At 40.6% G+C, this 25,272-nt stretch overlaps 2 protein-coding genes across 10 annotated transcripts in view; one reads left to right on the top strand and one right to left on the bottom strand.

Moving 5' to 3' along the window:
* Nucleotides 1–288: 288 nt before the first annotated feature.
* On the bottom strand, nucleotides 289–7,671 carry WDR12 (WD repeat domain 12). 2 transcript variants are annotated; one of them, XM_085227723.1, is made up of 13 exons: nucleotides 7,512–7,671; nucleotides 7,349–7,443; nucleotides 7,157–7,251; nucleotides 6,477–6,583; nucleotides 5,609–5,724; nucleotides 5,008–5,162; nucleotides 4,451–4,496; nucleotides 3,746–3,831; nucleotides 3,425–3,565; nucleotides 3,196–3,301; nucleotides 2,296–2,428; nucleotides 1,499–1,571; nucleotides 289–756 (listed from the first exon to the last, which is right to left on the bottom strand). In XM_085227723.1, the coding sequence occupies exons 1-13, from the start codon at nucleotides 7,550–7,552 to the stop codon at nucleotides 679–681; spliced, it is 1,272 nt and encodes a 423-aa protein (XP_085083849.1). In that variant the 5' UTR covers nucleotides 7,553–7,671; the 3' UTR covers nucleotides 289–678. The 2 variants fall into 2 exon arrangements, with proteins under 2 accessions (XP_085083849.1, XP_085083848.1); XM_085227722.1 differs by having other exon boundaries at nucleotides 6,431–6,583; nucleotides 7,512–7,566.
* CARF (calcium responsive transcription factor) overlaps nucleotides 7,672–25,272 on the top strand; it is a 35,873-nt gene continuing 18,272 nt past the window's right edge. For 3 of the 8 annotated variants that reach the window (XR_014884286.1, XR_014884287.1, XM_085227720.1), the window contains exons 1-8: nucleotides 11,483–11,674; nucleotides 11,989–12,204; nucleotides 13,174–13,294; nucleotides 15,899–16,028; nucleotides 17,084–17,168; nucleotides 21,289–21,478; nucleotides 23,808–23,928; nucleotides 24,809–24,952. Coding sequence is in view for 5 of the 8 variants with exons in the window: in XM_085227720.1 (XP_085083846.1) it covers nucleotides 11,657–11,674; nucleotides 11,989–12,204; nucleotides 13,174–13,294; nucleotides 15,899–16,028; nucleotides 17,084–17,168; nucleotides 21,289–21,478; nucleotides 23,808–23,928; nucleotides 24,809–24,952 (1,025 nt within the window). In the remaining 3 variants the exon portion in view is untranslated. Of the gene's footprint in view, nucleotides 8,144–11,482; nucleotides 11,675–11,988; nucleotides 12,205–13,173; nucleotides 13,295–15,898; nucleotides 16,029–17,083; nucleotides 17,169–21,288; nucleotides 21,479–23,807; nucleotides 23,929–24,808; nucleotides 24,953–25,272 lie in introns of those variants that run through there. The other 5 variants (XM_085227719.1, XM_085227721.1, XR_014884285.1 and 2 more) reach the window with 3 other exon arrangements.

Consider the following 25,272-nt stretch of genomic DNA (forward strand, 5'->3'; position numbering starts at 1 on the left):
TAGTTTAAACACAAGTTAGTTATAAACGAATGACTGACTACTGTTTTGATTTTTATTTTCTTACCAATTTCACACCAATAATTGAGATTAACTTGTCTTGTCTGTTCTACAATAACCTAATAGGAAAGCTAGTTCAGATTTTGTTTAGCCATCTACATGCACACTGCAAGCATGCTAAATCTTATCCTAAAAAGTAGACTGGGTTTGTCAGTGAAGGAACTAATCTTAAGAACTGCCAGTGACCCTACTGAAAGTCTGATTTTTACTTCAAGTGAGGCACTGAAACAATGAACTTAGATAAAAGCTTTAATTTTTTATAAAGGGAATGCAGGTGAATGCAAAAAAAAAAAAAATTTACTCCAGTAATTTTTCTCTAAGTGTCAGTAACAGTTTACTGTTAATAAGAGGGCTATACAAATAGCCATTCGAAAGATTTAAATACAAAGTCATCAAAATAGGAAGAAACACCCTCTGCTGTTTCATGGTAAGCATGTGTGAAGCTGCTGGCTGTTGTTCTGCTCTTATAAATTCAAATACAGCTTACCAATACAAAAAGTAGGAACAACTGCTCTCTGAACTGCAAGTCTTCATTCAAATGTTGGATGTGTATGTATGTTAACAGAGAGTGACTACTGGAAAGTTTGAAATTAAAAAAGAAAGTCTTCCAGCTGTTGACCTTCAAGCTCCAACATCAGAGGCTGTGGCTGGGTACCTGTAGCAATACAGTTTGTTGTCTGCACCTCCACTCAATAGCAACTGATGACAGAAAAAGAAAATTGTAGTCAATATCAGAATTATGCAAAATTCTCTAACAAATGTTAAAATTTTTCATTTTTCTCTCCTTTAAGATGTGAAAAGAAATGATAAATAATGAACTGTTAATGCATGATGAAAACTCAGAATCCAAGCATGGGAGCAGTTTTGTCTCTGGCTCTCCTCCCAAAATTAGAAGTCTTTGTGGAAAATTTCTAAAGCTCTTTCTGCCTTTTCCTGTTTTCTAACTGGAGCCACATTGAGAGTTTTTAATCATAGCATAAAAGAATAAAAGCATTTTGCATGTTTGTATCATTACAGTAGCAGAACAGCTTGCTACAGAGGATTACAAAGTTCCCCCTTCTACTTGCACTGCCATGCCTGATGTCTCAATTCTTGCTGCTGCTTTAGTCTCTGGCAGTAAATGATACCTTGGAACACATTTTTCTCAGTGAGATGTGCTGCTGTTCTCATTTCTCTCCCCATGTGGAACATGAATATAATGCCCACTTAGTGCTATGATGCTTAAACTCCCATCCTACCTCCTTTCGCAGTTGTACAGGGAAGCACTGCAGTGCAATGACAGTAACACCTTTTTTACCCACTATCAACCAAAGCAACAACTAAAACTTATTTCTTCCTCTCTTCTGCCATTAAGCATACTACATACCATAAGCAATACTGCCTTTAGCCCATTTCCTAACCACAACACTTAAGCAGAGTAATTCGCTCTTCAGATTCTTACCCCTGCTTCTGTCCAGTCCACACACAAAACCTTATCTTCGTGAGCAGCCAAGTCATACAGCGGAGCTTTGCAACTGGTAAAACACAGGTATATACTGTCACGTGTTTGAAATTACGAGAGCAGTTAAACTCTTTAACAATGTATGGATATCCACTATTTGTGACCTTTCCATTGCATTCTCTGTAGTTGATAGCTTCAGTTTTAAGCTCTCTTACGTCCTCAAAGAGAAAAGCAGCAGTATTTTTCACCTACTTGAAAACTACTTTCAGACAGAAGGTTAATGAAGGTTTTTCTTCCATGTGGATATTGTTTGACTGTACTTTATTTTTTCCCTGGAAAAATACGTTTAAGTTTTCTGAATGCAGACCATTTCATTCTTTGAAATTTGTACAAAAGTGCAAAAGCAGTAGCAAGTGAAATGTCATTATGTTAGGGTTGGTCTTTAGAAAATAGCATGTTTTGCTCTTTAGCAGAGGAATGTGTAGCAGAACTGCTCCTCTTAACCTCAGTAGCAACATTAGGGTTCCTACCTTGTGCTTCTCAGTCAACGCTGCCCTTAATATCAGTGATGTCTTGTGTTGGAACACCACACAGCTCTCATGATTAAGCCAAAGGTCCTCAAATAGATTACAAATATTTTTCTTCATTATGTGCCTGTCTCCTGAATCCTAGCAGATTTTCACCATCACCACAGGAGTTTCCAGTGAATTTCTAACACTGATTTTGTGATTTCACTAGGCTAATTGACACTGTAAGCTTACATGCCTTTGACTACATGCGACATGTGTTTATTTTACCTTCTTGTGTCCCACAGCTTCACAATGTTGTCCAGAGAGCCAGAGATCAGCTGATGCTCATGGGTGGGTGACCACTTCACAGATGTCACCCAGCCTGTGTGAGAAGTCAGAGACAGGAGAACCAAGGAGCCATCTGGACAGGAGAAAAAAGAAGCTGCTCACAGCCAATGCCAACTGCAACTGGCCCTTTTAAGATGCATATGGAATTCAGTCAGCAACACCTTTGTGTTTGAGGTAAGTGTCTGTCCCCAGCATTCAGCAATTGTTATCTCAGAAATCAAAGTGAACACAAAAAAAAAAAGTCACACTAGTTCTGGTGAAGGAATTAAAAAAAAAAAAATGTATTTCACTAAACTCTCTTTTCAAATATTCTTGGGGAAAAAAAATGCTTTTATTATTAACAATTATTATTATTAACACTTGAAATCTTGACTGGATTTATAGAAGCTGAATAAGTAAATGTGTCTATGGAATAAATCCAGTTGGCTCAGTTCAAAGTGATTAGCAGTCCTGTGTAAGAAGGCACCACAATAGTGTAACAAAGTGACTGCTATTTCGCTTAAATGATGGTCCCACCAATTCCAGCGTGGCAGCTTAAACAGAGGGACTGAGTCCTTAAATAAAGTAAACTAAAACAGTTCAGGTTTGCAACTATGCAGTTGAATATATGTTATTAAGGTTTCTTGTTTATTTTTTAAAAAAGTGAAAACAAGTTGAATTAGTTTTCTGAATTACTTGATGAGAAACCAAAGTAGTCTTGCACTTAGTTACAGAAAATAGAAGAAACATCTATTTAATAAAAGTTCCCAAATGGCTTATTTCTAGCAGAGGCATGAGAAGGCAAGTTTTGAGATGCTTTTGGAAAAACACCTTCATGAACATGCATGTTTATTACCTCACCTTTGCCACGAGGATCCCATAGTCTGATATGTCTGTCAGTACTCCCAGATGCTAGACGTCGACACAGAGGTGAGTAAGAAATGGAATTAAACACTTTGTTTCCTGTCTGTCAAAAAAAAAAACAAAACCCAACAAAAAACCTTTAAAAGAGGAGCTACTGGTTCATTTTGTATAGTTATTTTTGTTTAAAGTGGACATCAGTTGAACATAGGAAGTACAGCAATCTCACCAAAGTTGATTTGAGACCCCCAGTCTCAGCATCCCAGAACTTAATGGTGTGGTCCCACGATGCACTGCAGATTTCTTCAGCATCTGACCACAGCACAGAAGAGATGGCTTCTGTGTGGCCAGAGAGGGTTGCCAGAGGAGTCTAGGATTTAAAAGTGAGATTAGAGTGAGCGTAGTTAACACACCTATCTTTCAGTAAATAAAAATATCTGATCTACCTCAGACATATCACCAAAGATTTTTTCTTGTAACTATTAATAAAGAGAAATCATATTCTATGGCTGCACTTCAAAATCTCCTACAAGCCTGGAGCTCATCTTACCCTTGTCAGTCCCAGCTGTTCTGTTTTCTGCTTCTTCCGTGGTCTGTTAGCTGCTTCTTCCATTTCATCCTCTTCATCTGTAGGGACTATGACAGAAGACAAGTCAGACTTGATCTAGAGGTTTCAACAGAATTTTTAAGATAATCCCTCCTGATAGAAAATCCCAACAGGAATTCAAGTGTGCTAAACACAACCTTTCCTTCAGAAATAGTACCCACGTAAATACTCCTAAACCAGAAGAACACGTCTTGTAACGGTTAAGAAAAAACATTGAAATGAAAAAAATTAGTCTACATTAATAGAAAAGACCTGACCATCTTACTTTGCTTCATACTATGGTGTTAATAGACCAGAAAAATAACCCATTGGCCTTTGCTTTACAGTCTATACTCAAACCTGCATTTTATATAAACCCATCAAAAAAAATTAAATGGACACAAAGTTCTGTGTTCTAAATAAAATAAACAGTGGCAGACAGTTCAAAGCTATACCTGAAATTGTTACCAACCAAAACAGTAACTTAAGATAGCTATTTACAGTCTTACAAAGCTATTGCCAAAAAAAAAAAAAAAAAAGCAAAAGTTATAACTTGCTTTTATTAATAGATATCAAATTTTCTTAAAGAAAAAGGTATTCAGGTATCCATCATCCAGGTTATCGCAAGCACAGTTCTGAATGTGGCCAAGAATCTCAGCTTAGACTCACCTGCAGACCAAATCTTTAGCATCTTATCCCAAGATCCACTGCAGAACTGAACGAACAGAAATGTTTTGTTAACAGTTGTTCTGTCAGACCTCGCAAGCCATACCAAGTACAGTTTCTCCTTTAAAAATTAACCAATGGATTGTAATACATAACGAACAGTTCTGGGCTCCTCCAATGGGAGGAAAAAAAAAAGGTACAGATCAAATTACTCCTTTTCCTACCCTTACAGGAAGAGTATCTATTTTTATTCCTTAAAAGTAAGCATTTCGCTTCACTCTCAGAAATCAAAAGCAGAACTATCTTGCACTATTTAAAATCACCTTCAGCCTTCTGTGGTACTGGAGTAAGTGGATCTCATTATTTGAAAAGAAGACCTAGTGTTCATGCAGCAGTCCTAGATTATTTTAGTAACCATCATTTCTAACAGGAATAGAAATGTATCTATGTCAGTCACAATAATATATGACTGTCACTAGACAGGAAAAAAAAAAGTTTCTTTTGAGTTACAGGCTGCTAACATCCCAAAATCCAAAGATTGTCTTTAAGAGGTTACTCACTTTAGTCCTTGTGCAATCAACTGCCACGGAGTCTACACTCCCAGCATGTCCTCTGCAGCAGTGAAGGGCTTTCACTTTGTTCTTCTCCACGTTCCACTCCCAGAGGAGGATAGTTTGGTCCATAGATGCACTGATTAACAGGCAGGATAAACTATCTGAGGAAGAAAGAAGGCATGTTCACCCTAAACTTTGCTTTCAAAAATATTTATAGGAATTGTTCTAGTTGAAGAAATAGCAGACAGAAACCCTATCTACCACTAACATGACATAAACACACCTTGGTTCACATCATGTTACCCTGCAAGTAAAACTAATACAAATAAGTCTGGAAGGGTGATAGACAATGTGCACGTTAAACTACTACATTCATTACTATTCATGGAATGTCTTAATGGCACCATTACTTGGTTTAAAAAAAAAAAAAAAAAAAAAACTGACAGAGGCTGACATAATTTAATATCTTGACTTCTGGACATGGTTGTGGGCACCCTGTTCTAGGTGTTGCTGCTTGCATAGGGCAGTTGGACCTCAACCATTCATTCCTCATGATTGAGAAATGCTGATATTTCTCAGCCAATAAATTAAGCTACTATATACTGACCTTGCTTCACCCACGCCACATCCTTCACTACTTCTGTATGCCCAGCTATTGTCATGATGGATTTTCCTTCCAAAGACCAGATTCGAGCAGTCTGATCATAGCAGCCAGTTAGTATCCTGCAAGACACAGAATTTAAAATTGTTATCTTTGTTTCAATAAAACCATAAATTCAAAAGAATATGAACATAGAATCTGGTTGCCTGAAATGGCTTTGTTAAAGCCTACAGGTGCAAAGCTATGAGTGCAAGACAAAGAATAGCAATGGTAGTACTGCGTATTCTGGTTGGTAAGATTTAAATTACCTTTTAAATGATGTACGAAATGTTATTGTTCATAGTGTGTTAACAGGTAGGATCCTGAAGCATTTTCAAACCATATGTTAGTACAAAAACATGGGCTAGTTGATTGGAAAATTAATTTTAAAATACAGTGCTTAAGGACAATGATGTGCTTTAAAGAAAAGCCCTGCACAAAGCTACGCAGTTGTATTTGCTGCTGTACACCCATCGCATTTGAAGTCAAAAGGATTTAAGATTTAAAATAGACACATAAATCTTGCTTCCTTACAGAGATGGTAAAGAGCACTTGTATTAGGCATTTCTAGTAGGAGTCCAATGTTGAAATATTTGTCTTGTTCTGTGCTGACTTCAACACAAGTTCTGAGGTGTTAAAACTATAAAGTGCTTACAAAAGCAAATAGCTGTTGGACTTGATAGGCTAAAAAGAAAAATCAAGTCAAAAACAGAGCAAGGAGAAAAAGATAACAGTTTAGTAAAGACACAGAATAGCACTCCATTTAACACCACGGAGTCCTGTGCGTACATCAGGAGTAAGAAAGAAAAATTGTAGAACTGGTCTAGTGTGGTACCATTCTTCAGTGGCCTGAACAGAGCTGATCCAGTCGTCGTGGAAGATGCACTCCTCAGGCTGTGGGGCCATGTATTTCTCCACATACTCGATTTCCACCACTTCTTCCTGAGCTCACAAACAAAATATTTATTTAGCGTGCTTTTATTTTTCTTAATAACAATCATACTTAATTGTAGTGTGGTGCAAATGTACAAGTTTTTTGGGCAGAGATCTTGGCACCAACAATTCCAGGTTAGTGGACCTGCAGCTGTCAGGTGAGTGATATTGCTTTCTCTATAGCTATAGCAAATTATGGTTAATAGCAAGCTGACAGCAAAAGCTATTATCTTCACTGTTATCGCGTTCCTCTTCTGTATCTACCACTTAAAACTGGCGTCTAAAACATAATTCACAGGGTATGGCTTTCTAGAGGTGATGCTAACTTCCCCTTTTGCCCTCAATGTAACTGCTGTTGCAGGGGTTTTAACACGTTGAATGATGAACTTAAAGCACGGAACAGAGACAAGAGCTCAGATAATGGTGTTCCATTGTCCAGGGCCACTAATCTCCCACTCTGTCGTTATTTTGCCGTTCAGACTGAGTTTAAACTTGCGGGGACTTCTGGGTCAGTCAGAAAAGCAGAAAAGCCGAGCGCGTTCCCCGGTCCCCCCGGCGGCCGTGCGCGGGGAGCGGCCTCACCGTGGAGATGTTCTCCATCTCCATGTGCGTGACCAGCGGCACGCGCAGGAACTGGCCCTGGATGAGGAAGTCGAACTCCACATATTTGTGGTCCGCTGAAACAAAGCAGAGAGCGTTCCCGTTGAGGACGGGCGAGGGGCCCCGCGCCGAGTACCGAGCTGCTCCGGGCCGGGCCCTTCCCGCGGCACCTACCGCCGCGCGCCGCCAGCAGCTTGTTGATGAGGTGGCTGAGGTCGGCGGTCTCGGAGGCCGCGGGCACGGAGAAGGGAACGTCCTCTACGGCGTACCTGCGGGCACACGGCGCCGTTAGCGGTCCCATCCCGTAACCGTCCCCCCCGGCCCGGCCGCGCCTCACCTGGGGTTCTCGGCACGGAACCTTGCGGTGAGCTGCGCCATGCCGCCGGTACCGCGGCCCCCAGCAGCCCGCGCGCCGTCCCGGAGCCCCTCCCGCTGCCGGGCACCGCGCGTGCGCCGAGGGGCGGCCTCCGTGGCGGCGCCGGCGGGAGCCCCGGCGAGGTGGGGTGGGGCGGAGGAGGGGCGCGGTGTCCCCGGCGGAGGGCGGTGCCCCGTCACCGGGCGCCGCGGGGCTGCCCCCTCGCCTCCCTTGCCGCGAGGAGGCGGCGGTGAGCGGGGCCGGGGGTGCGAAGGAGGCGCGGCACGGGCGACGGTCGCCGGCCCGCCGCGCCCCGCGGGAGGAAGTGGAGGGGCGCCGCTGCGAGCGCCCCGCGTTCGCGCCTCCCGCCGCGTGAACGTGTGAGGCGGGCGCCGCGGTGCCCCTCCGGCGTTACGGTGCCGTGAGCTGCTCCTGCGCCCGCCTTGCGCACCCGCTACGCGTTCGTTCGCCTGCTCATAACTCGTCGCTGAGGGCGTCGCCGTGCCCTCGTCGACCCTTTACGGCGTTACTGTGTGTGACTCGCGCCCTGTGTGGGGGCTGACCTGCTGGAGAAGTGTCCTCAGGGGCAGCTCTGGAGGGAGTGTTTAATTGTGGTAAGCCTTGTGATTTTAAGTCTTTTCGTAAGACCTTTGCGTTATTTTATAATAACAATCGTGGAGCAGCAAGGCCTCCATCCGTACACCCGAACTACAGGCTGATGGCAGGACGGGCAGCGTTGCTGTCAGCAGTGCTGAAGGCACTGATTTGTACAATCCAGCTTTTTTTCCTTTTTTTGTCATGGGAATACACTGAGGTGTCTGAGGAGATTCCCATAACGTCAGTGCAATCCAACACGCTTCTTGTCACCGTGAGTTCATCTCTTTTGTTTTTGTAACGCTTTAGCTTTCTTTCTAGGACTGACATCCACGCTGTTGTCTCAATGTTAAAAGTTAGACGTGGGGCTGCAAGATGCAGCACTTCTCTAGGCGTCACGGCTGGGGGCAGAGCGGCACCCGCTGCTGAGAGCACCTGGAATGCTGTCCTTGGGGTGGGTGTGTCTGCAGTCTGCTGCGTTACGAGGAGGAAAGGCTTGGAGCAGCTGGGATCTGTCTTTCATAGAATCGTAGAATGTTTGGGTTGGAAGGGGCCCTTGAGATCACCTGGTTCCAACCCTGCTGCTGTAGGCGGGGACAATTCCACTTAGACCAGGTTGCTTGCGGCCCCATCTAGCCTTGCCTTGAATGCTTCCACAGCCTCCCTGGGCAGCTTGTTCCAGTGTCTCACCACCCTTACAGTATCAAGCAATCCTGAGCGACCAGCACATTTGTCTCTGGCGCTGATTTGCTGGTATCAATGCTATAGGCTGGACTGCAGTGCGTTATGTTGGCTCTCTTGAAAATCCTGTCTATGAGACTGCTGTTGATGCTCTGGTGATGGAGTTGTGCTTACCTGTGTGCACTGCAGTTCGTGGATGCTTACCGTCTTTGTGGAGTTGGACTGAAGTGGCCGTAGATATTGCTTTATTCGAAGCAGAGCATTCCCTGTGGGGTAGGCAGGGTAAGGGAAGCAGTCCTGTGGGGTTCAGAGTGCTGGGCTGGGAGCGGCCTGGAGCTCTATGGGGAGTGCTGCCCCCATTCCTCAGTTCTGCACTGACCTTAAGCTCCTACATCTCTCCTGGACTTCCTGGTAAATGTGTGTTGCTGGTGTGTTCTATTTGAAATTGTTGTGCGCAACATTCAGGAATAGATAGCTGTGTATTATTTACTCATTTATGGCAAATATCCATGTATGGATCTATACACAGGAAACTATCTTATTTGAGGAATTTGTTAGTAATACTAGTCTAGCTGTAAATCGTATTAGCTATGTATATGCTTTTAAGCATCTGTGTAAATATATCTCTCCAGGATGAAAAAAAATAATCTTTCTGTTTGGGATTGCACGGAAGTGAGGCTTATGAAGCTGAATGGTTACACCACAGAGTTCATTCCAGGGTGGTACGCATCCCCTGATTTCCCTGGGTTAGAGCAGTGGTTAGACAGAGCCACCAAACGGAAATAGACTGAAGGCTTCTTTAAAACACAGAGATACAACTTGAGGCTCAAGGTATTTCTGGGCTGTTTATACCAGGAAGCCAAAAGAATATTGCTGTGTATTTGCTCTACTGCTATCATTTTTCCTTAGGCTTTATTAACTAGCCTGTGAGGTGGAGGACATTGGCTGCTTGGGCTGCTGGTCCATCCTCATGCAGCTGTCCTTGTGCTCTGGAGAAAGTTTGCAGAGCACTCAGAACATTCTGTCATTCTCTTCAGGTTACCTCAAAGAACTGCATCTGCTGCCTCAGCTAAACTGACATATCTTTACATTTTAGTTGAGGGAAACTGATTGAGTGATGTGAGTGATAACAAAATCCAGCTCTGACTGATGCGCGTTTTTTTATATATTTTTTTTTCTTTTGCTTTTAGTATGCTTTATGTATTTAAATTGAAACTTCTCGTAATTGCTCTCAAATCTAAAGCTCCAAAATACTTAATAAAAGTTAATAACTTCATTTAGAGCTTGGTTTGGAGTATCCTCACTTGAAAATTGAATGGAATATTAAATCTGCTTTAGATTATTTATTCTATTAGACGTGAGCAGCTTAACTTCATAATGTTGTTCATACTAGCAGGATGCTTTATTCATCTTCAGAAGCCAAGATGTGAGTTTACTCTGCCTATGGTCTTGTATCTTTACAGAGCAAAATACATTTGTGCTTCCAGGGTTGTACAGCTCCTTCCAAAAGGTTTTCTAGCCTTTTACATTCTCTTCAATAAAGCTGTAAATGGTTGACAAGCCACAACCAAGGTGGTCTTACTGAAGAAATTGTCTGTATTGTGAAGAATACAAAGCTGTTAGGAGTTGTACTCACATACTGCTGCCTGTCTTTAATATAAATACTGGAGGGAAAAACTAAGTGCCTTTCTCCCTCCTCCACCCAAACTACAGGAATTGTCTCCTCTTCGCTTTGGCTGATTGTATATGTACTGGAGTATATTACATGCTTTAGTAAATGTCAGGGCTGGGTGAATTTGTCGTTTAGTCTAGCTGCTTATAAATATTTGGGACTGGTCACTCTTTAAAGGCTGTACTGTTTGAGTCCAAGCCTTAAACTGTGGCTGTGGCAATTCACTGTCTAATATTTTCTGTTTGCTCAGAGGTTTGCAGATGGCTTTTCTTTGGATGAGAGAAAAATCTCCCAAGTGCTGGGAGCTCTGTTGTTCTGTCCTTCATCTCTTGGTTCACGCCAACCTTTCTTTCCAAATATCTGCTGTTTTTCCTGCCCAAAGCTAAGAGCTGTGGGCTAAAAACAGTAACTGCCTGTCATTTAAATATTGCTTTTTACCTCTTCAAAACAAACTCAATATGCTTCAAGATGGCAGCATGACAGATTTGGGTAATTGAAGTCCTGTGTGTTATTATGGAAGGAGGTGACTAATATTTTCATAAAGCAGTGCTGGTGTATCTTTAAATATCAAATATCTCAGGATGTGAGGAGATAAGTACTTGTGAACTGGATGCAAAGCAGAAAAGTCTTTGTATGCTTATCTGTATATGCAACAAGTCAAGCAAATTGTCTCACACAATGCACTAAAACAGACTCCTGGAGCAACGCGCTGACGTTTTTCTACAGTGAATAATAAAGTGATAAAGAAGCAAGGGTCTTTATCTTGAGGGATTTGTTGTGAGCGGGCAGCAGGGCTGGAAATTGTCAGGCTAGATTTTTAAGACCAAAAAAAGCCTGCAGTAGTATCTTGGTTCAGGCGAAAGTACTGAAATAGTTCTGTAATTTTCCAGGTCATCTTGTAATGGAAGAAAACGGACCGTGATGTCGTTATGGAAAGATCTCATGTTTTGTTTGTAGGCAACCTCAGCAGCACCGAGCAGTCAGAAATGTGCAGTCAGGGTTTCCAGATGAAATACAAAAGTTCTGGTTCTGTAGGGGCTTTTGCATATTCTCTGATTAATTTAGAGTTCAATATCGCATCAGTATATTTATTGTTTATACATCGTCTGTCTTTAATAAGCACAGAAATTCCTTCTGTCGTGTTCTTGTGCCGTTCAGTTTTGAACTGCTGAATATCTGGATGCTGCGTGTCGTGATGGTAATTGTATTTCCTAACTCCCCTTACAGCTCTGGAGAAATATTTCATTGTGACAGTGGAATTCTTCATTAAAATAATGCTTGGTGTTTCTCGGTGTAGAAGGTGTTCAGATCACTTGAAACTCGGCTCAGATTGCTCAGTCACTACGTGTCATGTGTGCATTTGTATTTTCAGCATGAAAATGGAAAACAGAAATAGGACTTGCAGCTCCTTACATAGAAAGACATAGAGCACTGTCTGAGCTGTCTTTTATTTTTAAAAGTGGCAATCTCTGCTTGGGATTAAAGTGCATTTTACTCTTTTTCCTCTGACAGCATGTGACCTGCATGGCTTCCAGGGATCCATCACTGGGACAGAGTGCCTCTCCTGCAGCCTTGCCAATCGCCGTACGCCTCTTGGGCAGCTCCACGTCCTCAGCTGCGCCTGCACGGCCGCCTCCACCTCTGTCCACAGAAGAGCTCCACCTGCTCGAGCCCAATGGCCAGGCGCTCTGCGAGCTGCAGCCCCTCGGGGCGTCCAGTGCGCACATGGTGAGTGCTGCCCAACAGGGCAGGTGGTGAACAGACAGGTGATGGAGCCCTGTGAAGGACCCCTGAAAAAATGCAGGGCTCTTCTTGTGGCAACAGCTGGTGCTCAGTCTTGAGCAACAAGGTGAAACTTTTCCATGCTCCAGTTCATGCTCCTGCCGCTCTTCCTTAAGTAGGGAGATCCTACCTCCAACTGTCCTCATTTTATTGAACAGCAGCATTTGTCATTATTCAGCATTTGTCCTCGTGCGGTGAGATTTCATGCTGGTACCACTGCTGCTCTCTCTATATCTGCTGGATTAGTTTCTTTTGTTTCGTTAGGACTGGGATATTAGCAAGAAGCCAACCCATTCTGTCAGTCTTTTTTTTTTTTTTTTTTTTTCCTTGAGTTACTTTGCTCAAAAATGTTGATTTGTAGTTTTTAGCTGTCTTGGTACAAAGTAAGTGTTCTTTCACTCAAGGATTGTGGTTGGCACATGTTGTACTGTCATTTAAAGGCACCTCACCCAGTTGAACTGTAATAAATCAGAATCGAGGTTATATTTTCTTCTGTCTGCTTTTGCATAAAATGCTGTCCATAGAGCTCAATTTCTCAGATTGAAGGCTTTAACATGTTGTGATTAATTCTACTGGTTTGTGAATAGGGTTGCAGTGATTCCAACAATGAATGGTCTTTGAGGTCTTTCAGTTTCAAATAAATGTGTAATTCTTTGTAGAATCCCCTAAGGTGTTTTTTTTTTTTTTTTTTCATGTCCTTTAAACAGTTGAAGGGTTTTTTTAGAAGGTGGAAAACAATTTTAACTAATGAACAATAAATAGGTAGTTTTCTTAATATGTAAATTCAAGTTAACTTATAGACCCTAATTCTAGCCAGAATATTTCCTGTTCCAATAATAAACATAACTGATCAACCTGCATCCTGATTACAGCGGCAGCTAGCACCACTCATACTTTTGTGTGATCACCATACAGATGATTGTTGCCAGCCAGTCAGAAAATGGCCAGGTGCTTCACGTCATTCCTTCTGCCCAGCCAGGAATGGCCCAGGTGATAATTCCTCAGGGTCACCTTCTGGATGTCGCTGGCACTCAGGGTGAGTCGAAGCTATGGGACGTGAGAACTAAATGTATCCCTTGTGATTCTTCTAATTTCTTCATTTTTTTAATGAATCTAATTCATCTAATTTTTTAATGAATTTAATTTTAATGAATGTATGTTTCCTTTCCTTAACCAATATTAGAAGACCAAAATTCATACTTAAATGATTTGATTATGAATGCAGCCCACAGTGTTTTCTGTTGGACAAAGCTCTGTGAAATAAGGGTTATTTTGCTCACTTTAGATGTGTCATGGGTAAATTGAGAAGTCAAGGACAAAGCTGCTGCTTGTCTTATTCACCATTAATAACTATATTTGTGCTACATCAGAGAACTGTCGTCAGCTTCAAGTTTTTATTATCTTCTTGATTCATTTTTGAGTTGAGGAGTTCAAGGAATGCAGAGAGGAGAATTCGTGTTCTGGTCTGCACCAGAGATCATATTTGGCAAGGCATCTTTTATGAAGCCAGAAGTGAAGTATTAGGTAGAAATTCACTTCCCCATGAAGGAATGGGTTGTAACTTTCACTTTATTGCCAAGATTTTGCCCTCAGTGTGTAAAGTGCTGCATCCTAAGTAAGTGCTGAGGTGTGCAACTACAAGCACAAATTTTATGCTCATCTTGAGAAGTATTCATTATCTATCTGTAAGCCAGGCTGGATGGCTAAAGGCTATGTGCTACTTTCATTCACAGAATACAATTGAGAACTTAGTTATCATGTTTTGTCAAACTCTGAAAAATACATTAAACTGTTCTGTATTTTCTGGAAGGAAAAAAAAAAAAAAGAAAAATCTCAAAAATTGAGTAAATTCTCCAAATCTGGGTACTGCTTAAGTGTTCCTGGAGATGAAGAGATTAAAGATTAGACTAATGTCTTGGGTTCAAGTTATCTTCAAGTTGTCATTCAGCCTTTTTCACTTAAGGCTGGAATATGATTTCAGGATCTTACATTGAATGTGTGCTCCTGTGCTAATGCTTCTCGTTCTTTCCTCCCTTACTACCTGCAGAGGTGAGACCACTGTTTAGTTAACGTAGTCTTATATGAGTGTAAGCTAACAGTGAACCTTCAGGTACTGAAGAATTGTTGCTACTTTTTATAGGCAACAATTTGTAACACTTAATAGTATTTTTGCATTCACATTTTTTCATCCTATGTGGTGCTCCCCGTGCAAATAGATCGTTTTTGCAGTATTTGAATGCAAGTTCTATAACAGTACTACTGATTTTTCTTCTTTTTCAAGGAACGTACTATGTAAAAGACTTTGTAGTTGTTTGATCTTTGAAATACCATTAGGAAGACTTGTCAAAGATTAAAGGGGAAGGAGAATAGAGTGTAAGAACCTGCAGGTAGTGATAATAGATAAAATGGCACAAGCTTCAGAGCAGAGCTTAGGCTCTTTGGAGTGTTGTTTAGAAGGAGCCAGAGCTCCAAGCTTTGAGCCTGAGTGATGTCACTCTGATATACATATTTCTGAATCTTCTGACATGTAGTGGAAATGGTAAGTCATGGCCTGAAACAGTGATTGTGCACCTTGTAGGAAGGCTGGGCCAACCCAGGGGAGCTTAGGTGCATGCAATGCAATGCAATGCAATGCAGTGCACATGAGTGACCAGAAGGGGTCGAGCCAGGATCCTCTCCTACCCAGACCTCATTTAAGGGCTGGCAGGGGAGGCAAGGGTATCTCGCTGGAGATCCCTGCCTACCTTTGGAAGGTAAGCAGCTTTTTTGCCTTCTTTTTTGTGTCCATGGCTGCTGCTTTTGGGTTTGTCCTCGTTTGTTGCAGCCAAAGACTTTGCCACCTTGCTATTATTGCTGTACTTACCATCACATTATAGCATTACATGACAGAAGCTGTCTAACGGGCTGATTTCCGTACTGAGTCAATAACTCACTTCTCTCTCTTGGAACTGGGGAAAGAAGCTTCCATAATTGAAGGGCAAAAAACCCATATCTAAAGAGATCTCTGTTTTATTTATGCCGACACCAAAATATCAAATACCTGCTTTCACAATTTTCCTTTACATTATTGCTTACCTATATGCACTGGCTTCTATACAATGCTATCTTTTGGCTTACAGATTGCTTCCTGGCTGAAATGTTTGTTGTAATGGTGTGTCAGATTCAGTTACCAGAGAGGCTGTCATGATTCATAGATCAATCTATGCCCATGACAGAGGCCTTATATCTCTCACAGTATCAGAAAACAAACAAAAAAGAGGAAGTTTTGCCTGTTTTAGGTGTTCTTTCTAATGACAAAGTAGTGTCATAATCTCCTTTCTTATTTAAAAGCAACTGCTGTGAGATTTGCAGCTGGATAAAATAGTCAGGCAATCCTATATGGATTTGCAAAAAGGTAAAACAGATTTTAAAGTTCTATTTGTTTACTTTGTTATGGGGTCATTAGCAGTAACACAAATACCAATGTCTGTAAGTACAAACTGCCCTATCAAGTGTGTTTTCCTAGTTTTTCCTTTGGACATACTCTTATTTCATCTGTTTAAATTTTGCGTGTTGGAGAAATAAACATTTTATTGTAGCTTGTGATTGCTCTCACTCTAAGTTCACATGTTAACCAGGGGGATGTTTTATTTTTATAAAGATGCTTCAGAAGAGAAGTGTGGTGATGGAAACTTGCAGACTGTGGCAGTGGCTGCTATAGCAGACAGTGCAAGCAGTTACATTCTCCATCCACAAGCATCTCTCACCATATCAAAAAAATCAGCAACCAGGTAGGTCAGGAGTTGAAGAGATTAACAATCACTTTGACCTCCTGCTAATACTGCTGAGTTTTCTTATACCTATATACTTTTATATATCAATTAATAAAACTTCTTAAGTTAAAATAGTTCAGTTATTCTTTAATTCTCTTTGAAATCTAATTTTGTACCCTTGCTAAATATTGTCTAATATTTTAATTGTGAATACTGTGGGATTTTTTGGTGGGCTTCCCCCCCCCCCCCCCCCCAAAAAAAAAATTTCCTTGTTTTTTGAACTCAGGTCTGCTTTGTATTGCTTTATTCTCCTTTGAAATGGAGAAGTAGAAGAGATTAGAATAATCCTGGCACTATAACACAAATTATATATATTCAAGCAACATTTAAAATGAAGTGAAATACTTTGTGCATGGATGTCACAAACATAGTTTGTGTTACAAGAATGATCCTAGAAAGGAGACGTTTTTGTACAGACAGGAGGTAATAATGCATTTGGGTTTTGGAATGATTGATGTCTTAAGCTGCTGCAAGCATGCATTGTTTCCATTCCAGAATTTAGGGAGTAAAGAAAGTAGATACTGACTTCAAGTAGTTATTGCAGCTGTTTTTTTTTTTTTTTGTTTGTTTGTTTTTTTTTTGAGATTTAAGGTATACAACATGCAGTATTTAACATGCATTGAATGTCTGTTTAATCATTGTAATTCTACCATCAGTCTGCATAAGAAAGTTTTCAAGGTGCTCAGCCCAGTGTATTTCACAATACTGAATGATAATAACAGCCAGAATATTGTGAGAATACTGAATGCTCAGAGACTTGTTGAACGAAGACGACAGCTATTTAATTATTAAAAAAAAAAAAAAAAGATGAATTATTTTAATAGTGAAATAGAATATGGAGAAAATGAATCCCAAGTTTTCAAGACAAGCTGATGTAATATCCATAGTTTGGTCATATGCTGTTAGAAGTTATGTAATGCACTGATTTGATGTGATAGCAGTAGTTTAGACTAAAAAATTACTTTCTTGAGTGTCTATGTACTGTTATTGCATTTTTATTTTTTGTTTTCCAGAATATTAGAAGACTCCTTTCCCATCCCTCTCCAGCCCTTGCCAACAAATGCACCTGCATGGGCACGCTGTCTCTGGAACTGTGAGGTGAGCTGCAAGGAATTCTGACTCAGTGTCTTTTGCATCAAAATCCTATTTCATGGCAAAAATAATGTTTATGGTTATAGAAACGGCGTTCAAGCTTTTGGGGTGAGATTGGACCAGTACTAGTGCTACTAGTAGCACATTTCATGTGTGAAATGTTATGGAATTCCTTTCTTTTTGGGAATGTCCAACTCTCAGAGCTCCTGAAGCATAAATTGTGCTTCTGAAATCTCTCAGGGCCATACAATGCTGGGAAAAGACACTGATCTCTTTTTGCTTGTACAATGTTATCAAGTTCATTCATGATACAGAAAAAAACTGTTGTCTTCTGCTGAGCAAACTGCTTTCCATTAAACTTTGTGAACTTTATATTTGGGAAAGGTTTATACCTCTTTTTCCAATTACATGTTAAGAAACCATAAAATGGTCTTTTTCTCCTGTAAATTGTACAGATAATTCACCACACTAAATGGAGAATTTGTATATGTGGTATAACTAAAACTCTGTCTTTATTCCCTGTCACGGCACTTGACTTAATCAGAGCTCTCTATCTGCACATTGTTAGATATACAGAAACGTCTCTATATGGATGGCTGGGATGATGTTAACAGCTAGAATGCATCATAAACCATTTAAAAGGAAAGACAAGATGGGAAAGTTCTTGAGATCACCTGCCTCAGCTTCCTGCTACTATACTCTTCCTGATGAATATTTATTTTACTTTCTCTTAATACCTTTTTGAAGGAAAAATCATGCTATCAGATTACAGTTTTTTCCTGTTGTTTTGGCTACTAATAACTAGAAATTGCAGCTCTGAGGGATTTAGAAATGCAACTTCTTTCCTTATCCATTTAAAATGATTTTTAACTGAATGTGTAAATATTCCTCCTTTTGTTCTGTCTTTTATTTCATACAAATGATATTGTCCAATACATCTATTTAGACATTCAGAGATCAATCCCTCCATGGTGGAGATGCTGTTCTCACTGAGTAGAGGAGCCACTTCAGGTGGCTGGTTAGTTGTTGAACTCCCCTGAGATGTATAATTGCTGTTACTCTGATGTGTGTTTCTCCATTTTGACATACTTGTAGCTTATTTGAGTCATTTATTGCTGGCTTCATTTCATGGGAGGACTTGTATTACGGTCTGCTGTATCTATCTGAGTCTTATAAGAAACTTCATCTGTTCTGTTTAAAGTTCGCAGCAGCCACAGTAGTGTAAAAGTTCTTACTTTAAAGAAAAAGGCAAGGTAGCGTCTGGTTGAATGTCTGCTTGTCTGTTCTGAGGATGTAAGCATCTGTTTCTGCTGAAATATTGGCTGTATGCATGAATCCTCTCTGTTCCCTTAAAAAAGTAAGAAAATAACTTATCACCCTTCTCCCAGCAGAATTCAGGCCATGGAGGAGTAATCCAAATTCTCTTCCTCCTTGTGTGTGCCCAACAGAGCTGCTTTGCTGAGTTTCAGTCAGTTACGCAGTCCTTGCAAATCCGGTGGGAACTGCTCAGATGCACGTCTCTTTATGGGCACAGAGACAGCGGGGTTTTGAGGTGCTGTTTATGTTTGCTGTGTTGGTGTCTTGCAGAACGTGTTACTACAAGTAACGGGATAGAAGTATACAAGTAACAGGATAGAAAGGTCCAAGTACAATCTGGGGATCTGGTGGAGAGAATGCTGTACCTTTAGTCCAGTCATTCTTGGTGCAGAGCAATGTGTTAACTCACAGTTGCACTTCCTCAGTCATTTTTCAGGATAGAAACAACCTTAAAGTGGAGGTCTCTGTGAATTTTACAGAAGGTATCAGCAGGTGGGGCCATGTCATAGCCCAGTTACATATTGCCCATAGTATATCCCAGGGTGTTGCCAGAACAGGGCTCTGAAGCACAGTCAGCACTGCAGGTGCAGGCGAGCACAAAACACTAAAAGCTGCAACTGTCCAAAACTGGCACTATGTTCTGTGCTTCAGGCTGGTTTCCTGGCTGCTTTGCAATGCTCAGTTTACACTTGCAGTGCCTAGGCAGTGTAATGCTTCTGGCATCCTGCTGCTGCTACTTCTGTTGAGAGAAACTGCAGTCTTTATGTGCATATTTCAGTGTATGTACTCTTGCTGAGTTGAGGTCAGGGAAGAGAAAAGGAATTTTTTATTTTTATTTTTTTTCACTTGAACCTTGGCTGGAGTTAAAGGGTTGAAGAGAGGTAATTACTTTGTTAACAAAAAGTAGATTTAGAAACAGAAAGGTTATAGAAAAAAACGTAATTAAAGTTTTCAGTGGTGTGATCAGAATGTGTTTCCAGCATGTGTCAGCATACTGAAATAAGGCATAATTAAAAGTATATTAATTAATCAGTGATGCAAAGCTAAATTTATTTGTTTAGAACAGATGGTCTCATGTGTCCATTAGTTGCTGCTAGGGAAGCTCCTAGGGAGTGGAGAGCCTATGTGTTATGTGGCTTTCTTTCACTGCCATGCATGTTTTGGGAAGATGTTCTATTTTGTGCAGAAGTAAAGCTAGAACAGGAGACGGGGCCCTAACTTGTAATTTCTGCATGAGTTCTATACACTTTCTCTCATCTCTCAAGAATAAAGTCAAAGACCTGTTTAAAGTGACCAGATAAGGAAGGTATAGAAAGAAAATTGCTGGTTATGCAATATTTGCAATTCCTCCTGTGAAAGGGATAATCCTAGGTCTCTGTAAAGATACTTCTGTATCTTTCAGATTATTTCTGTCCATTTATGTTATGCATAATCTCTGACTAACCAATTACTAGTGTTTCTTCCTCTCTGCAGCTGTGTGAATGCAGCATAGGCGGATTGTTTTACGTACCAGAATGGTGTGCATGCAGCACAGTGAGCTGCTGCTATGTGAGCAGATGGTACCTCAGACCAACTCTTGCCACTGATGTATGTATAGCCATATCCTACTGGGCTTGTACCAGCAGCAGTGCTGTGCTGCCCTGCTTCATTTGGAAGGGGTTTGTTTGCTCTTTGTTGACTCAGGGTCTTGTTAACCTCAGACACTTTTTTCTCAGGAGGTAGTTTTATGCAGTTGTCACTGATATTTTTTTTTGAGATAATAATCTTAGAGAGACACTGCTGTTGCTTTTGTTGTATGTATTGAAAAAACACCTGTCTGCTGTGTTTTGAAAGTGGCAAAAGGGATCCATCAGGTGCTAGTATTCATTCACGACGTGTTTGCCCCACAGTTATGCTGTGAGCTGGCAGACTGCTCTGGGTGTTATTTTCAGCTGCTTGGTGTCCTGATCCTGTGCTGCAGGTGAATCAAAGTGAGAATTATGTTCTGGGTTCAGATGGAAAGTTCACTGCTGCCCCAGTGCTGTCAGTGCTTGCTGGGTGGCCCTGTTGTGCCAGCACTGAACCAAATGAGATGGATGGCTCCAAGTGGCTGAACAGCTATTAAAGGAGGTGCTGCAAAGTCAGTGTATTGTTTGTTACTGGTTTTGTTGGCCTTCCATGGAGCTAAATCTAGATGCAGTTTTTCTGGAGTTGCCACTGCTTAGAAGAGGTCACTGCAACCATAGCTGTTATCCAGTGGCAAGTCTTGAGTCTTGTGTTTCTATATGACTTTGAGAAGTGAGAGTGCCTTGAAGCTTTGGAAAGGGATTGTATGAGATGTTCAATTCAGAGATAATGCTCTGAGCGGGTGAGGCAGTTGCTGGTGTTACAAACAGGTGTATTCTGCTCCAACTCAGCTCTGTGTGTCCATTGAAGCAGATACATTTTAGCAGATACATTTCCATTACAATTTTTAGCACTTCAGAGATCCTCCATGGCATTGCATGAAAATATTCACCTATGTTGAATTTGTCGAGGAGGTGAGTGCAGATACAAGTTGTTCTCTGTAAATTAGTGCTGTCAGTAACTCTAATCTTTCCTGGGCTTTTTGTGTGCTTAAGGATCTGATGCGAGTGGAGACTGCTCTGGTGCTAGATACAATGGTAACTGTGCTTGCTGAGGGTACCCGTGTGGGGGAAAATGTACAAAACACCAAAAACCTGAGCCTGTGTCCTCACATGCAGAGTCCCTGACTGCTTTTGCTTTCTTGGGTAATGCAGAGCAGTCAGCTGGGTGAGTAACCCTATTATTTCACCTCCTTTCCATGCAGAAAATTGGGGACTCATACCGCGGCTATTGTGTGAGCGAGACAGAATTAGAGAGTGTTCTAACGCTACACAAGCAGCAAACACAAAGTGTGTGGGGGACGCGCCAGTCTCCAAGCCCGGCCAAACCCGCCACACGGTTGATGTGGAAATCTCAGTATGTCCCATATGATGGGATCCCCTTTGTCAATGCAGGTAACTAACTTCTTTTGTTTTAATAACTACTTTGAAAAATCTCAACATCAGTTGCCAACTGGCCATGAAGAAGGATCCTTGTGTTGTTCCTTAGTGTCACTAAGTTCAAGGCTTGAACAAAACAGAACCAACCAACCAACAAAAAAGCAGCTTGGGTATCTCTATGCCACGGTGTGAAGGAGCTTGTTTTCCTGAAACCACAAGCTTTGTTGTGAGTGTTTCTTTCTCCTTGTTGTTTAGAAATAAATTACTTAAGTACCATTTGATGGCGGCTCTTGTGAATGAGCTCTTTAGATGGAAGTTCCATCTGCTCTGCCAAGACTTGGAGTTTCTCATAAGGGTAAGAGCTTGTTCCAGTATTCTTGCCTAACTTGGAGATCCTTGGAAGAGTCTGTTCCATGGGATCCAAACATGGTATTTAAACACTCCCCTTTAAAACAGAAATAAAAAATAAGTTAAAAAAGAGCATCAACGTTTGTCAGCAGACAATTTTTTTTTAACGGATGTGCAGGCTTTATAGATTGGTAAATACATACTTAACTCACGCAATGCATATGTGAAATTAAGTTCATTCAAAACAAATTTAATATGCTTTAATTATCACATGGGAATGAGTGGAGCATAGGTTATATGCTTTTTTTTCCTGAAAATAACTGAGGAAGTGAAACATTAGCCCCAACTTTATAGCTTCAGCCAAAAATTGTGAGGTATAAGAAAGCTGAGAACGAAGCCAAAACAATCTGTACTTTTATCAGCACCTTCTCTAAATGCATTTAAGACATCTTTAATTTTCTGTAAGATCTGCTTAATAAATGCATAAATATCTCACCCCGTGGTGAGATATTTAGAACAAAAGCACGTAGGCTATTTTTTCCTTTACATGCTGCAGACTAATAGAGACTGATTTTTAAGTTGTAACATTCTTTAACTTTGTTTAAACTCCTATACAAGCACTATGTATACATCTAATTTGTTGTCTTTCCAATGCATTTAGGTATAGAATGTAAACCCTCTGTGAAGAATGTTCATTAAAAGCCTTTTAGTTCTATAGAGCAGAGGCTGGAAATATGGTTTACTGAACTGCTGTTAAATCCCAGATAACTAAATTCTAAATAGCACAGGAGAAAAGTCTTGCTCTCAAGGAATTTACTCATTTCTGCCTAAGTGGAACTGGTCTGTAATGCCTTCCGCACTGTGATTCTGCTTCTGTTGTGGGGAAATGAAGTAGAAGGGGAAAGGCTAGATCATTCCCTATATGTTATAAAACAATATATAAATAAATCAATCAAAATCTTGATTCCTAGTTGTTTTATGAATTGTAGATAGCTGATACCTTTGTATCAGTAGATTCAGTAGCTTTTAAGATGCATAGTAAGAACTAGTTTAAAGGTCTTGAAGTCTTTTCAATCTCAGGAAATTATTGTTGTTTTTTTTTAGGAGGCAGGATATCTGTTTATTTTACACAGTTGTCTCTTCTAAATTTCCCTTCTCTTTATATGCATTGATGTGTATATGTTTTTTAATAAGATCACACTCTCAGGCAGTAAATCATTGAGTGTCCAGTGGAAACACCTCATGCTGCTGTAGTGAAACCTTAAAAAGATTTTGGTTATATCATTTGCTGTATAGGCAGCTCCCTGCCTATATACTGGCATATCTAAATAATATGTAATAGATAATGTGATATGGGAGAGGTGCAAGTTCTATACTTGACCATGCGCACCTTATTATGCTTATTAACACTTCTGTAAAGGGCATGATTGGAATAAGCCATGTATTGGAATGAGGTTAGAGTGAAGCCATCTTTGTTTAAGTGTTCATGGGAGTATGCCACACTGAGGCAGTGTTATTTAACTGATAAGGTAGGTCAGATTTGCAAGTAAGAATTTTTAGGGCTGCATGGTCTGATGTACTGATTAAAGACCTTTGCTTTTAGCTGTGAGGTTTTCTTGGTTACTTTGGAGATTCTGTCTCTTATTTGTGTTTATTATGAACGCTGTTCTTCTTTGGTAACTAGTAAGGGTTCTCATATTGTAAAATACTTGATCAAGTCAGAACCTAGTCTTTCGCCCCTGTATGTTTTCCAGAGCATTGTGAGGTGTAACCACTTTAGGAAATGCTCTCAAAGTGCTCCACATTCCTCACGTGCTGTGAAAGAAGCATTTGAAGTGTATTTGAGCACTTGCTACGTTTGAGCATTCTGTTGTCTAAGTACTCTGATGTTAAACAGAAGTAACTTTTTCAGAGTTTTTATCTTTTCTGTATTTAATGTTTTACTATAAAGACTTCTGTGGTTGCTTGAATGGAGTGAATTGTTTTCTGTTCCCAGGAAGCAGAGCCATTGTAATGGAATGCCAGTATGGGCCAAGGAGAAAAGGGTTCCAGTCTAAAAAAGCTGGTGAGCAGGAAAGCACTTCTGGCTATTTGTACAAAGCCACTTGTCCAGCAAGGTAAGGACTGGCTATAAAGTTACTCACCATCCTAAGAAAACATGCTTCTTGTGAGCCTTCATAGCATGCAGTTTGGAGGTAGTAGCTGATATCATGCAGTGTGGTTTCTAGGTTGGTGCCCTTGATAGTTTGAGGGAAGGAGGAAATACTGTGTGGGGCTGAGTCTTGACAGGTTGCTGACATGCAAAGTACCAATACATCAGTACTTGAACTACAAGTGGGAGTTGCTGGAAAATAATGAGGACATCATATGGTGGCATCCTTTAGTGACCATATTTGATCCTAAAACAATGTTGTCTTGTTTTTCCTTCGAGCTTTTAACTGCAATTGTATCAGTAAATTGTCTGAATTTAGCAGATCTTCTATTTACAGAAGAAGTTACGGTTCTTCCTGTTCACTGGGGGCTTCCTTCTTACTCAACTCCAGTGTTTTCTATTCTTTTTGTATCCTTGAACACTCTCTTGGGTTTCAGTGCCGCACTTATTCCCTCTTTACAGACCTAAGGGTGTGCTTATCTGGATGGTGCAGTTAGATATGTATAAGTTCAGCTCACATTTTGGGCATGGAGGCAACTCCAACATGTCCAGAAATGGTGTTATGCTTTTACTCTACTGAGGGAAAGCGAATTTTTGCTGAGGTGCATAACTCTGGCCAAGTGACTTCCATACTGGATCAGGCATATGTGTATGTGTACTCACCTGCATCTCTTTTGCTGTTAAAAGATCTGCAGTACTCTTAGAAGGTCCTCATCCCTTGAAACACTGCTTGATTTTTATTTCTTTTTTTGCTGTGATAGTATGTGATATGAAGAAAGTGGAAATTTTGAGTTCTTATTGAAGGAGATTATTTCTTCTGTTTCCTCTTATTCTCCCCATGGAAGGATCTATATTAAAAAAGTTCAGAAGTTTCCAGAGTACAGAGTTCCTACTGACCCTAAAATTGACAAGAAAATCATAAGAATGGAGCAGGAAAAAGCATTCAACATGTTGAAAAAGAACTTGATAGAGGCTGGTGGTATTGTCAGGTGAATTTTGCACTTTTTATTCTTTATATTGAGAAATGATACAAAAAGAGCAATAATTTGCTTGATTTTCTTTATGTCCTTGATTGCTTTATTTAGTCTTATTGACATTGTGGGATTTTTTGTTAGTAAGACTATGGCTCTGGATTATTTTATTTAGTATATGTGTTTAAATACGGAGCTGTGGAACTTGTGCTTCCATGCAGGGAAGAGAAAGAAATATTTTTACTACTTGGGGGTTTAATCTGGGTTATCTTGAATCATAGGGTGTGAGAAGACCCTAAGCTCAGAAGAACTGTATCTTTCAGCTCAGAAGGTCACTC

Source organism: Meleagris gallopavo, chromosome 7 (genome assembly GCF_905368555.1).
Source record: "Meleagris gallopavo chromosome 7, MGAL_WU_HG_1.1, whole genome shotgun sequence".
Lineage (NCBI taxonomy): Eukaryota > Metazoa > Chordata > Aves > Galliformes > Phasianidae > Meleagris > Meleagris gallopavo.